Raw genomic sequence first — 15,724 nt, forward strand, 5'->3', positions numbered from 1 at the left:
GTACTTAGACTACCAGTGAGGTGGTATAGTGTTATCTGAAAGTGGACTTGTTGGTACACCTGGGTGGCTCAGCGGTTGAGTGTCTGCCTTTGGCTCAGGGCATGATCCTGGAGTCCCAGGATCAAGTCCCACATCGGGCTCCCTGCATGGAGCCTGCTTCTCCCTCTGCTTATGTCTCCTGCCCCCCTCTCTCTGTGTCTCTCATGAGTAAATAAATAAAATCTTTTTTAAAAAACATGAAAGTGGACTTGTATTAGTTGTAAATATATATTATAAACTCTAGGGCAAACACTACAAAAAGAAAAGAAGAAAAAGTGTAACTAATATACTAAGAAAGAAAAAATGGAATCATATAAAATATTAACAACCACAAAGGCAGAAAACTAGGAACAAAGAACAGGAGCAACAAATAGAAAACAGTAACAAATACGGTAGGTATTAATCCAATTATATCAAAATCACTTTGAATGTCAATTGTCTAAATGTATGCAGAGGTTTTTAGAGCACATCAAAAACATTGTGACTCCCAACTATGTTATTTACAAGGAATCTAAGTATAAAGACGTATATAGATTCCAAGTAAATGGATGGACAAAAATAAACCATTCTAATAGTAATCAAAGATACAGGAATAGCTATATTAATTTCAAACAGAGCAGACTTCAAAGCAAGGAAAGTTATTAGGAATAAAGAAAGGCATTATATAATGATGAAGGGATCAATTTTCCAAGAAGATATAACAATCATTAACATGTATATACCTAACAACAAAGCATCAGCCTATATGAGGCAAAACTGATAGACCTACAAAGATAAATAGATGATGCATCCACTATAATAGGTGGAGACTTCAAAAAACCTCTATCAAAAATAGATCCAGCAGGTAGAAAATCAGTAAGGATGTAGTTGAACTCAACACCATCAATGAACTAGATATAACTGACATCTATTGACTACATCTAACAACAGCAGAACACATAATCTTCTCAAGCTAACACAGAACATGCACCAAGATGGACCACATTCTAGGCCATAAAAGATACCTTAACAAGTTTAAAAGAATGGAACATACAGTATCTGCTCTCAGACCACAATGGAATTAAACTAGAAATAGATAATGGAAAGATAAGTTGAAAATACCCTATATGTAGGTATAAAACAACACACTTATAAATAACACACAGGTCAAAGGAAAAGTATCAAGAGAAATTAAGAAATATTTTGAACCAAGTGAAAAAAGAAACACCACTTATCAAAATTTCTGGGATGCTGTGAAAGCATTGCTTACAGGAAAATTTACAGTATTGAATGCCTGTATTAGGAAAGAAGAAATATAAAAAAATCAATAATCTAACTTTCCACCTTAGAAATCTAGAAGAAAAAAAGGCAAATTAAATCCAAAGTAAACCTAAGAAAAGAAATAATAAGAAACAGAGCAGATATCAATGAAATTGAAAACAGGGAATCAATAGAGAAAATCAATGAAACCAAAAGCTGGTTCTCAATAAAGTTTAATAAAACTGATAAATCTGTAGCCAGGAAAAGAAAAAAAGGGAGGGCACAAATTATTAATATGAAACTGAAAGAAGGGGTATCACTACAGATCCCATGGAAATAAAAATAATAATAAAGAAATACCATGAATAGCTCCATGCCCACAAATTTGAGAACCTAGATGAAATAGACCAATTCCTTAAAAGATACAATCTTCCCAAACTCACACAAGAGTGAACAGACAATATGAATAAGTCTACATCTATTAAAGAAATTGAATCAATAATGAATACCCTCTTCTCCTGGCAAAAACAAAAAAAAAAAAAAAAAAAAAACCAGAAAGTATCAGGCCCAGATGAGTTCACAAGTGAACTTAATTCTAAGAAAGAAATTATACCAACATTCTAAAACCATCTTCAGTGGATAAAAGCAAAGGGAGTACTTTCTAGCTCATAATATGAGACCAGAATTAACATAATGTGCAGGATAGGCAAATATAGTACAAGAAAACTACAGACCAATATTTCATATGAACATAGATGCAAAAACTCCCAACAAAATATTCAGAAAATGAATCCAACAATATCTAAAACTAATTATATGTCACAACCAAGTGGGATTCATACCAGGTATGTGTGACTAGTGTAGCATTTAAAAATCAACTATTGTGGGATACCTGGGTGGCTCAGTGGTTGAGTGTCTGCCTTTGACTGAGGGCATAATCCCAGAGTCCTGGGAACAAGTCCCACATCAGGCTCCCCAAAGGGAGCCTGCTTCTCCCTCTGCCTATGTCTCTGCCTCTCTGTGTCTCTCATGAATAAATAAAATCTTTAAAAAAATAAAAATAAAAATCAACTAATGTAAGCTATTCCATCAACAGATTAAAAAGAATCACATGATTACACCAATAGATTAAAAAAGCACGTGACAAAATCCAATACCTCTTCATGATAAAACTCTCAGTAAACTAGGAATAGAGGGGAACTTTCTCAATTTGACACACAAAAAAATTATAGCTAATATCATACTTAAAGGCGAGAAACATGAAGCTTCCTTCCTATTCAGGATGTCCCTTCTCACCATTCCTTTTCAACATCATTCTGGATCCTTGCTAATGCAAAAATGCTAGAAAAAGAAATAAAAGGTATGCAGATTGAGAAAGAAGGAACAAAACTATCTGTTCACAGATGATATGATTGTATACATAGAAAATCTGAAAGAACAGACAAGAAAAACAAAAACAAAAACTACTTTCTGGAACAAGTAACTATAGGTAAGGTTGCAGGATACAAGGTTATTACACAGAAGTCAGTGACTTTCTATATACTAGTAATGAATAAGTAGAATTTGAAATTTAAAACATAATACTATTTACATTAGCATCCTTAAAATGAAATACTTAGGTATAAATCTAATGAAAGATGTACAAAATCTATTTGAAGAAAATGACAAAACCCTGATGAACAAAATCAAAGAAAAACTAGATAAATGGAGAAATATTCCATGTTCACAGATAGGAAGACTCAAATTATCAAGATGTCAGTTCTTCCCAACTTGATCTGTAGATTCAGTGAAATCCCAATCAAAATCACAGCATTAAGATTTATTTTACGGATTTTGACAAACTTATTCTAAAGTTTCTATGAAGAAGCAAAAGGTCCAGAATAGCCAACACAATAATAAAGTAGAAGTACAAAGTAGGAAGACTGATGCTACCTGACTTTGAGACTCAACTACAGAGCTATCACACTGTAATCAGTGTGGTATTGGTACAAGAACAGATCAATAAAATATTAAATTGAGAAATAACCCACATAAATATAGTCAATTTATCTTTGACAAAGGAGCAAAGACAATAAAATGGAACAAAGATAGTCTCCTCAGCAATAGTGCTAAAATAACTGGGTTTCCATATGCAAAAAAAAAAAAAAAAAAAAAGTGAATCTAGACACAGACCTTACATCCTTCACAAAAGTTAACTCAAAATGGATCACAGCCCTATATGCAAAATGCAAAACTATGAAATCCCTAGAAGATAACATAGGAGAAAATCTAGATGGCTCTTGGTCTGGTGATGGTTTTTTAGATACAACACCAAAGACAGGACCCATGAAATAAGTAATTGATAAGATGGACTTCATTAAAGTTAAAAACTACTTCTCTGTGACAGACAACATCAAGATTATGAGAAGACAAGTGACAGATTGGGAGAAAATATCTGCAAAAGACACATCTGATAGATGACAGCTACCCAAATTATACAAAGAACTCTTAAAACTCATTATGAGAAAACAAACATGATTCAGAAATGGGCCAATGACCTTAACAGATAGCTCACCACAGAAGATATAGAGCATATGGACAGATGATTCATATAATATACCATCAAGGAAATACAAATTAAAACAATAATGATATTCCACTACGTACATATTGGAACGACCAAGGTCTGGAACACTGGACAGAAAATGCTGGACAGGATGTAGAGCAATAGGAATGGTAATGAAGTGCTGGTGGGAATGCAAAATGGTACTGCAACTTTTGACGACAGTTTGACAGTTTCTTACAAAACTAAACATACTCTTGCCATACAATTCAGTAATAGCACTCCTTGGTATTGACCCAAAGGAGCTGAGAACTTATGCCCACACGAAAGTATGTACATGGATGTTTACAGTAGCTCTATTCATTACTGCCAAAACTTCGAAGCAACCAAGATTCCCTTCAGCAAGGTGAAATGGATAAACCATGGTACTGTCCAGACAATAGAATATTACTCTGCATTAAAAAGAAATGAGGTATGAAGCCACAGAAACACACGAGAGAATCCTAGATGCATTCACAAAAGTGAAAAAGTGCCAATCTGGAAAGCTTCCTTACCATATCATTCCAACTATATGAACAACATTCTGGAAAAGGCAAAACTATGGAGACAGTAAAAAGATCTGTGGCGCCAGCAGACTGGGGGTGGGGATGAAAAAAAAGGGGATGAAAAAAAAGGGCAGAACACAGAGGACTTTTAGCACAGTGAAAACACTCTGTATGGTATTACAGTTGATACCTGTTATTATTATACGTTTGTCCAAATTTACAGAATGTGCACTTCATAGACAGAACCCTAACATAAACTATGGACTTTGGGTGATTATGTGTGTCAATGTAGGCTCATCAAATATAACAAACATAGGACTTTGGTAGAGGAGGTTGATAATGCAGGAGGCTTGGGTGGGGATAGATGGGATACTGGAAATCCCTGTAGCTTCCCATCACTTTTGCTGTGAATCTAAAACTACCCTAATTTTTTCTTTCAAAAGTAACCTTCATTCCCCAATACTCAAATATTGATTCTTCATCTCTTAGGTAACCACATATCAACTTCTATTACTGCTTTCTAAATTTCATCTCCAGCTCATTGTATTGGCATGTGCATATGTGATGTGGTGTGTATAATGGGCACAGTCCTCTTCCTTTTTTTTTTTTTTTTAAACAATGTTGCAAGTTATATACCTGTTGGTTTGGTTTTTTTTAACGCTTAAATCGTTTTGATCCATCTGGCATTATCTCTTTTCTTTTTTTTTTTGACATAAATGGCTAGTTGACTTAAGACCATTTATAAAATCACCAAAATTTTACCCACTTGTTTGAAATGCAAATGTATTGGGAACTAAATTCTGTATGTATTTGAGCATATGTCCAGGAATAATACTGTTCTTAATATCTGTTTGCATTAGTTATTTGCAACTACCATTAATTTAATGTTGCTTTATGTCTTAATAACTCAGAAGAGGTGTAAGAATCTAACAACATAGAATGGTAGATGTGGCATTATGATATGAATGCTCGAAACTATAATTTATGGGGTACTTTCATCAATTCTGAATCTCAAATATTTACATAAAATAGGGATAAAATCTTTGGTTTAACAATCAAGTAAAAAGTATGAACACATTATTGTTACATGAATGAGGAAACACATATTTTTACTCATTCCTAGGGGAGTGGAAATTGGTATAACCCTGCAGAAAGAAATTATACAAACACTACCAGAATGATCAATCCACATACTCTTTGACTTAACAATTCTATTTCTGGGAATTTATTCCACAGCCATACTTTTACTTGTGCAAATGACATATATATGTTTTTATTCACTGCAGCATTGCAGCAAAAACTGAGAATATATTAAATTCATATCGGCAGGGAAACTTGTTAAATAAAGTATGGTATATTCACCCAATGGAATTTCTACACAGTTGTTACAAAGAATGGAGTTCATCATACATTAGTATGGAAAGATCTCAAAAGCATATTAAGTGAAAAGCATGATGTGGAACAGTCTATAGGATGTTGCCAATTGGGTAAAAATTAATAGAAAAATATGATGTATTGTATTTGCTCTTATTTCCAATAATTATTCCTGGCAGAATATATAACAAAATAGGGGTGTGAAAATGTGTGGCAAAGGAACAGAACTAACAGTAAGATTTTTAAATAAATCTTCTAATGTACCATTTTAGTTTTAAACCTTGGAATCAATGGTAAACAAAGTATTTAATGAAAATCTATTTTGTTACAAGAATCACAAGAAATTCTCCCTTTCGTTATTAAATCTATTCAATGCATGTTTATTAAATATTAAAAGCCTAAAGAGAAAATATTAATAGAACTTTACACTGCCATGCATTATTGAGGAAAAAAAAAGAGAATTAGATACTGGTATTAAGTAACAAACAAGCAAAAAAAAGTAATTAATTTTTATCTAAAGTAAATTTTAGGAATGAGAAAGTTGTTTATGAATTATGGCCATGTAAATCAACAGAGAAATCTAGTGAAAAGTGTCTCAATAAAATATGTGGATAATTCAATTTAACACTAATGTCATAGAATCTTAGATTATGGTTCTTTTAAAATATAAACATTTTGACAAAATTAAAGCTTAAATTTCAAGTATTCCTCAAAGTTAAAAGATAAAATATGAAGCATTTTAAATATAATAAAAATCAGTAAATAATGCTCTTAAAAACTCAGGTATAAGAGTACCTGCTAACCTAATGGCTACAATCTTGCTGTTTTATGTGGTATAAGCCTATACCACAAAAACAGAGTCTCACTTTTAACTATTCTTTAAATAATGATAAGCATTTCTTGTCCAATATACTTGATTTCAGGGTTGTTTTACTGGCTTCTATGAAATTATATTATGTTAAATAAATAAATTATGTTAAATAATCTAAAATATCTCAAAATGACTTGGTGAAAGAAGTCAAAGAGTAAACAAAGAAAATATAGAGCTATGTACACATATACACTGAAAGAATGAAAAGGAATGCTAAATCTAAGATTAGGAAGAGCATGGACAAAGAGAATAATCATTAATTTGATCAATGTGCTTCTCGTGTTATATATAGTGGCCTTGGTTATTACCACATTAGATCATACTAGATTAGGACATCATGATTCTTATCTACTTAAAAAAGTACCAAGAATTTTCATTTGAGATTTACTCAGAATTCAAATTTCAAAAATATCAAAGGATAATCATATTCTTTGAGAGTCTGTGAATTGTTTAATAATGCTGTATCTTGGAAACTGAAAGCAAAATGGTGTATCAAAATACTAGTAATCAAAACTAGCCTGAAGAGGAAAAATGGACCTAGTAAAATGTAGATACCTTCATAATAGTGAAGGTATAGTGAAAATTAAAGTAGCACATCCAGAGTTACGGTTGACAACACTGAATTCAACTGAAATTAGGAAAGCTTAATAGATCCAATTACATTTTGAAAGTAATTTCTAAAATTCTTAAACATCAGACAAACCAGAAATGCTGTCTTAAAGGCTTAGAAGTAAAAATAACTGCTAGGTAATGATGGCTATGATCTTACAGTTATATGTAACACAAACTACGTACAGAAACTGCCATTTGCTTCAAAACTATTCTGAAACAATAAAAAGGCACCTTTAAAAATATTTTCCAAAATTGTTATCCAAATGACCCTTTATAAGAGATGATCTGTCTCACTTTCTATGTATGTATGTGTGTATATGCATGTATGTAATATGTAACATATTTCTAAATACAAATTCTAAATGACCTCATTATATTTTGATTAAAAACCACTGTTTACATAAATTGTTTACATAAAAAGCTAATCTCATTTAATAAAGAAAAATTGATTATAGAAAATATTTTATACATAAATTTCCATAATAAAATAATCTCTTTCATATTTAACAAGATAAAGTTTCTAAATAATAGTGGGAAGGAGTTATAAAGAGAAAGAGATATAAGAATGAGTAAGATATATAAAATACAAATAAAATGGGAAGGAAAAAATTGATGTGGTTAAAAAAAGGATAAGAAAAAAGGGCAGGGGATCCCTGGGTGGCTCAGCGGTTTAGCGCCTGCCTTTGGCCCAGGGTGAAATCCTGGAGTCCCAGGATCGAGTCCTACGCTGGGCTCCTTGCATGGAGCCTGCTTCTCTTTCTGCCTGTGTCTCTGCCTCTCTCTCTCTCTCTCTCTCTCTCTCTCTCACATGAATAAATAAAATCTTAAAAAAAAAAAAAAAAAGAGGACAAGTAACAAAATGACTTACTCGGAAATAATATAGTTTATTCTATATAATTATAGTACCATTACATCACCTCCTATATTTGCTGAAGCCAATGGATACCTTTCTATTTCTACCTTATTTAGGATCTTTGCAACATCTGACACTACTGATCACATGCCCATCCTGGCTGATATAACACTGCTCTCCAGGAGTCTCTCCTATCCTTTTGTCACACACTCTCAGTATCTTTTGAGAATTCCCTTTGCCATGGTTAAGCCTTATTATTACTATTTAATCGTTCTGTCTTTAAGCTCTTCAGGGTAACATCCAGGGTCCCTGCAGATTGTGTTCAATATAAGTAGCCTAATTTCAGCTCTCATGACCCACCTCCAACCATACAAGCACCCCATCCCATTCAGGTAGGCTGCTCCATGAGATACTGTTTTCATAATGCTGCTCCTTCTCTTCTGAATGCCTTTCTTTGCATGAATAACTACTACCTAACCTTTAAAACTTTGGTATAGTGTCATCTCTTCTAAGAATTTTCTCATAAATTCCTAGTATAGGTGACTTTTCTCTGTGCTTTCACAGAAATCTGCTCATGTAATAGCGTTAATCACTGCTTAAAAATCACTAATTTACATGTCTGCTTTCCTACTAGACTATAAAATACCTTGAGGTCAGACCACATCTTTTTTTAACTTTTTTACTAAGAAGTATAAAGTACACAAAGAAAAGGTTATCAAATGGACAGTTCAATGAATTATCACCAAGTGTGCACCTGTGTAACTAATCCCAAAAAGATCAAAAGATCATATATCTTACTTGAATTTGCATCCTCAGTGAGTAGTGAATAATAAACAATAAATATATGATAAGTAGTAATAAATGACATTAATTAGTTTTGGAGTAAATTTGCATAAAATTTGCAAGAAATCGTCCCAGTACTATGATCCAAAAATCAGATTTTAGATACAAAGATTAAATACCACTTATAATGCGGAACGTCTATAGTCACATAAACTAGCAATAGCATAGAACTACAATTTGCAATTCAACAATATGAGGTCAAATAATAACCTTGCCAGGAAACTAAAAATGTAGAAAGCTTGGCATCAAAATCCAAGGGATAATCAGGGTCCAAGGGATGATCAGGATCCATCAAATACTGTTCTTTTTCAGCATTCGCTATTCTGGGTTAACCAGTTATAGGGCATAGCCTTAGAAGATCTCTACTAGTAAAACCCAGAGATATGCAATCAGCCAACAGCTAAACAACCTGGCTTCTTAGCAGTGAACATGTGAAAAGGACTGATGAAAATGGAATAGCTAGCCATTGGCCTCATGGTGAGTAGATGTGGGAAACTGTGAGAAAAGTGGCCAGGAGAAATGTTTTTGGGACATGAAAGCACAACTCCAAGCGTCAGTTGCTTAGAAATGACAGCAGCAGACAGGCCCATTGGTGTACAGGACTGAGACAGATTATCTCAATGTATATAAGAACACTCTGCAGCACAAGCTTAGATACAGAAAACCTACATAGTTGACCTCTGAATGACAAGAGGGTTAGGGGCACTGATCCCTGAACAGTCAAAAATCCACGTATAAGTGGACCCACGTTGTTCAAGGGTCACTGACTGTGTAAGCACCAGCAGCAACTGCTAACCAATGGGTCTGACTACAAATGAACTTCACTTAGAGTGGGTCTCCTGTGGCCTGCTAAACTTTACTCTTGCTGATGAGAACAGCATAGGAGCTAGACTCCAATAATTCTTAACGCAACTAAAAAATTCACATCAATTTCCGTATTCCATTTTTACTTCCCTGATAGTTCATCCAGTGAGAGCTATAATATAAAGGAAAGATGCTTAATAGGAATCATCATGGTGACAATGACAATAAGAATAGCTGAAATTTATGAATGCTTATTCATGCTCCAGACATTGCACTAAAGGTATCCTTGCATTTTCTCATTTAATCCTCACCTAATTGTGTAAAGACTGTTATTTTCCCTATTTTATAGAGGATAAAACAGGATGGGAGATAAACTCACCTTCATGACTGGGAATTAGCAAAGCTGGACGTCTAATCCAAGATGGACTTAGAATTTGTACATTTGTCTCTTATGCTAAATTACCCAAGTTCAATGATCCGTTTCTGTGATATAATAAGTATTTTAACAATCAAGTGCTTACATTTCCAGTCATGATGACCAATGCTAACGAGATTCTTAAGAAGCAAAGAGCAGGAAAATCATGTAAGATGACCAAGTTTACTTTAGTTCTCCTGACATCAGTCATGAATGTTTCAAATTCGTATCATTATATGTCACAAAATACTAGATGGAGTCTCACTGAGGAAAGAGCACAAAGTAAGATTGAATCATTAAGAGTTAACTGTCTATAGTTTGAAAAACTAAATTATTATGTATTACTTGTATTGAATTAGAATATCAGAGCTACAAAAACATTTAAACATGGTGTAGTTTAAAAACAAACAAGAGTAAACTGAAAGTCAGGAAGAATGGGTGACATAATAAATGGCCCTATTTCCCTAGTCAATAAAACAAAGATTATTTTGTTTCAGACTTCTTAGTTCCATGATTCTGTTAATCACAGGGCTGGATATTACTCTGTCCCCTAAACAAAAACTTCCAATCGTTGGGCTGGTAATTTTCCAATAAAAAACCTATATTATAACCACAGTAGAATAAATTTTGAGCTAAGTAAGCCTACCTACTTATCATGGATGCTTTGGTAGAAAGTAGACTTAGGTTCAAATTCAACTCTAATTCAGTCAGGCAAAATATTTATTTATGTGAGCACCATGTCTTAAAAACCACAAAAAGGTGGGGTGACTGGTAGGAATGACTTGTAGGATTGTTATAAGCATTAAATAGGAAATCGGTGAAAGGGTTTAGCATGACACACACAAACTATATTTGTTCAAAATGCTGTTTTTCCTTCTTTAGAGCAAGTGTGGTGTATAGGTTAGAGCATCAGGTCTCTATTTGGGCTGCATGGGTTCAGATCCCACTTCAGCTAATAGCCAGGTGATTTGGGCCAGATACCTACACTCCTCATGCTTTCACTTTCTCATCTGTAAAATGGGAATGGACTATTTCTAAGGATTTAATTAGATGATACATATAAAGCATTTAACTTACAACTAAGACATATTAAGTGTTTTTGAGAGCAATTATCTTGATTCCATTTTGTAAAATGCAAGACCTTTAAGTATTCAACACTCCTATTTTTATTATTTATTCCCATATCTTTTGTGTGCATGTGAAGATTTAAAGAAGCTGTGATCATCAGGTAATTGTATAAAGAAAATTAGGGCCACACATCTATTCTCAGTATCCAAATTTCAAACAATCACTATATGTATCTACTATTCAAGATAATATCAGTAATAAACATGAACAATTTAGCTAAGTCTTCTAGCAATAAGATGACTTGAGTTATGCTACAAGTCTTCTTGCTGCACATATCTTGAAATTCTACATAAAACACAGTTGAGTTCATAAGAAAAAAGAGATGTCCCTGAATGCACAAAGAGTAAAATGACAACCTGTGATGGACAAATTGTTGTTGCAGCAGACCTTGCAGTGGATTGGGGATTGGTCTACAAACCTGAGGAGAGGCTCTAACAGCTTGAGTTTCAGATTGTAATGCCCATTGACTGACAGGAAATAAGGTCTTGAGGCCTGCGTAAATGAGAAAGCAAGCTGGAACCTAGATTCTTACATGAAGTTGGAATCCTCTTTAAGGTTGTACTTCCCAAACTTTAGCATTCATAAGAATCACCTAGAGGGCTGATTAAACCTAGACTGCTCAATCTGCTTCCAGAGTGTCTGACTCAGCAGGTCTGGGAATCTGCATCTCTAACAAGCTCCCAGGTAATGTTGATGCTGCTGGTCCTTCACAGACCAAACTGAATAACTCTGTTCTATGGGCTGTACCATTAGGAAAAGGATCCTTAATATGATCTTTCCTGGGGCACCAGGGTGGCTCAATTGGTTAAGTGTGGGACTCTTGACTTGGGCTCAGGACAGTCTCAGGGTCGTGAGACCAGGCTGTGTGACCAGCTCCATGCTAGGTGTGGAGTCTGTTTAAGATTTTCTTTCACCCACCCTCACCCTCTACCCCACTCCCACCCACCCACCATGACCTCCTCTGTTGGTGTATGCTCTCTTATTAAAAAGATAGGGATGCCTGGGTGGCTCAGCAGCTGGGTGCCTGCCTTCAGCTTAGGTTGTGTTCCTGGGATCTGGGATCAAGTCCTGCATCAGGCTCCCTGTGAGGAGCCCTCTGCCTGTGTCTCTCTCTTTCTTTCTCAATCTGTATCTCTCATGAATAATAAATCTTAAAAAAAAAAAAAAGATAAAAAAAAAAAAAAAGGATCTTTCCTGACTCAGATGATAATAAAGCCTATCTCTGACCTGACCAAGGCTCCTTTGTTTTATACTGGTTTGGAGTAAAAACATATACTGCCTGCACAGTATGAGTGCTACATGTAAGAAATTAACATTTTAAAATTGGTCTTGGGTTGAGGACTCTCCTGAGGCCTATAAAGAAGTAAACATAAGACTGCTTTATAGGAAAACTTTCACAAGCCAGATTACGTAAAATTCCCATTTAAATAAGTCACAAGCAGTAACTACAAAACACACAAGGAATCGTTCACCATGAGTAAGAGTCTACCAAAAAAAAAAAACAAAAAAAAAAAAAAACAAAAAAAAACAAACCCAGATGATTGGCACACCCACAATTTAAAGTAATAGAATAACTGAAAGAAAAAAATAAAAGACATTTCCAAGACAGAATCTACCACTCACTGAAAGAGCTATTAAATAATACTTTTCAGTAAGAAAAAAACTGAGCCCAGGGGGGAGAAAAAACAAAACAAAACTGGGCGACAGGGACAATGATGAGCAATGAAAACGGTAAATATGTGGGTAACACTAAATAAGCATCACGATTAACAACAATAATTAGCTTAAGAATGTTTGAGAACAATATGTAACTAAACCTAGATAAATTCTAACAGGCAAAGCGGGGTGAGTCAAGACAGATTTTAATGTCTGAAGAGACAGATACTAGTACTATATGCTTTAAATAGACATTATTGTTTCTAAATATGTACCCAAATAACAGAAATAGGATACACATTTCCAAATATATAGAGATGAAAAATGTAAAAGACAACTGAAGCAAGTTATAAATACATACATAAATACTGAAAGTATAAACATACCCACAAGAATGATGCAGGATAGTGGTCACAACTAAAGACTGTGAGAAGAAAAGGGGTATGCTTAGGATTCTAACAATATGCAACAATTTCATAAAAATGAAATGGCAAAATGCTACCATCTGCTAAATTTAGGTTGTGGGTACAGGAATGTCCATTTTAATTTCTATATACTATGTTTTGAAATATCTTGTCATGAACTTTTTAATTGAAGAAAGCAAGTAAGTTCAGCAAAACCAACACAGTAAGAAAGGCTTAGTTACCTGAAAAGTAACCTGGCATGGATTTATTTTCCAAAAGAAGTCAGAATGGGCTAAATTAATTAGGTAGCTGGCCCACGGAAATCAGGTTTAATACATATTCTTTTTCCTTAGGAATTTCTTCCTCTTTGGTTTGTATAAGACTCTCTGATTATAGAGTGAAATGAAAAAAATGAAATGAAAATGAAAAATGAATAATGAAATATATACCAATGAAATGAAAAATGAAAAAAATCTATACCAAAAGAAATGAAAAAAATCTATACCAAAATGTGGTGTTCTTCTTTTTTTTTAAAGATTTTATTTATGTATTCATGAGAGACAGAGAGAGAGAGAGAGAGAGAGGCAGAGACACAGGCAGAGGAAGAAGCAGGCTCCATGCAGGGAGCCCGACGTGGGACTCAATCCTGGGACTCCAGGATCACGCCCTGGGCCAAAGGCAGGCGCTAAACCACTGAGCCACCCAGGCACCCCCAAAAGGTGGTGTTCTTATTCTGCTGATGGTCACATCAGTGGCTAGCAGTAGAGATGAATGGATAAGAGATGCCATCAAATGGGATTTGAAGCAAATTCTATAGATTAAGCAAAATCTTGTAAAACTACTTGAAGGGTGATAGTGCTATGTTAAGCAGTTTAAAACACACATAAGAAAATCAGAAAGACTAAAAACAGACTGCATTCTAGGTTAGTCTTTGAGATTCATTTGTTTTATTATTTCTCAAAAGTCAAGTTCCATATCTGCTATCATGTATTTTTTTACTTTGGCTTCAAAAGACTCTAACCTCAGCATTTTTCACTGATAACTCAATCCTTCTGTTATTTCCACTCAACATCATATGAAAATCATGTTTCCTTTTTTTTATGACTCATATCTTACAGTTTGTTGTTTATTAATTCCAAGACAATTCCTGTTAGTGACTGTTAGGTTATTCCCAAGAGAATAAAGGCTAAAATTAGACCTTGTGGTTTCCACTTTGTTCTTGGGCAGGTATGTGCATGTTTTGACCTTTCCCCTCTCCAGCTGCTCATTTCTTATAAGGCAGCAGCATAAGGGCAGAAGTCATATAAATGGAATTGCTTGCCTTACTTTTAAAATTAAAGCTGACAGGTACAATGGGGTAAAAGAAAAACATGTCCACACAGATGTGGTCAAAGACTTCAGAGAGCTGTTTATGGCATTATTTATGCAGCTAAAATTAGGTATATGTAATGGAATGATTTTTTGTTTTATCTTTAGACAAAGATAGTATCTTTTCAAAATACTTATTTTTCATTGAAATGGACCTCTAAGCTGCCCCACCCCTTGCCAATATCATTTATTAAGATTTAAAGCATTGCCTGTTTCAGATCTCATCAGCTCTGATGAGAAATATAAAATGCTACAAATGACATTCATATTTCATATATAAAAAAAAAAACATTTGCCAATATCATGAAGACAAACAGAAGACTAGAATGTCATAGACTCAGTACATGAAGGCACTCAATAAACATTTGGTGAATTCAATGAACTAGAGCAGAGGTCAACAAACTTTTTTATAAATGACCAGATAAATACTTTAGGTTTGCAGGCTATAGGTCTCTTTTTCACATGCTCAACTCTGCCATTGTAGCGTACGAAAGTAGCTTTAGAGGATACATAAATAAATCAATGTGGCTGTATTCCAGTAAAACTTCATGAACACTGAAATCTGAATTTCATATAATTTTCATGTGCCACAATATATTATGCTTCTTTTGACTTTTTTTTTTGACCTTTAAAAATGTAAAACCTACTCTTACTCACCATCCACATGAAAACAGGCAGAGAGCCAGAGGTGGCCTGTGGGTCACAGTTTGCCAACCCCTAAAAGAGATGTTACTGATTTCATAAGCCATCTGATCTTATTCTTCAAAATTACATGTGGAATGTAAAGGATTAGATTGTAGAGCGCAGTATGAAATGTGGATATAACAATTGAAAGCATGAGCGAGGTACTTTAAGGCGTACATACAATTACGTATGTCTTTTTCTTTTTGAGTAGCTTCACAAAAGACTAGCAACCTTTGATTCATGTACGTGTAAGGTGAAAACAACACATATCTTATAAATGCAGATGCATTGCTTTGAGTTGAATTTTATAACAATACAAACCTAAGGATACATCTAAGGCAGGAATT

General features: G+C 34.2%; 1 protein-coding gene across 22 annotated transcripts in view; it reads right to left on the bottom strand.

Annotated features, from left to right (window-relative positions):
* CEP128 (centrosomal protein 128) overlaps positions 1-15,724 on the bottom strand; it is a 394,114-nt gene that overhangs the window by 95,685 nt on the left and 282,705 nt on the right. Inside the window, exons 21-22 of one of the 22 annotated variants that reach the window (XM_072839565.1) lie at positions 11,684-11,757; positions 10,384-10,401 (exon numbers count right to left, since the gene is read on the bottom strand). The exons of 19 other annotated variants lie outside the window; for them this stretch is intronic. In XM_072839565.1, the coding sequence (XP_072695666.1) occupies positions 10,399-10,401; positions 11,684-11,757 (77 nt within the window). In that variant the 3' untranslated portion in view covers positions 10,384-10,398. Of the gene's footprint in view, positions 1-10,243; positions 10,402-11,683; positions 11,758-15,724 lie in introns of those variants that run through there. 2 more of the 22 variants (XR_012036994.1, XR_012036995.1) reach the window with 2 other exon arrangements.

Source organism: Canis lupus, chromosome 9 (assembly GCF_048164855.1).
Source record: "Canis lupus baileyi chromosome 9, mCanLup2.hap1, whole genome shotgun sequence".
NCBI lineage: Eukaryota > Metazoa > Chordata > Mammalia > Carnivora > Canidae > Canis > Canis lupus.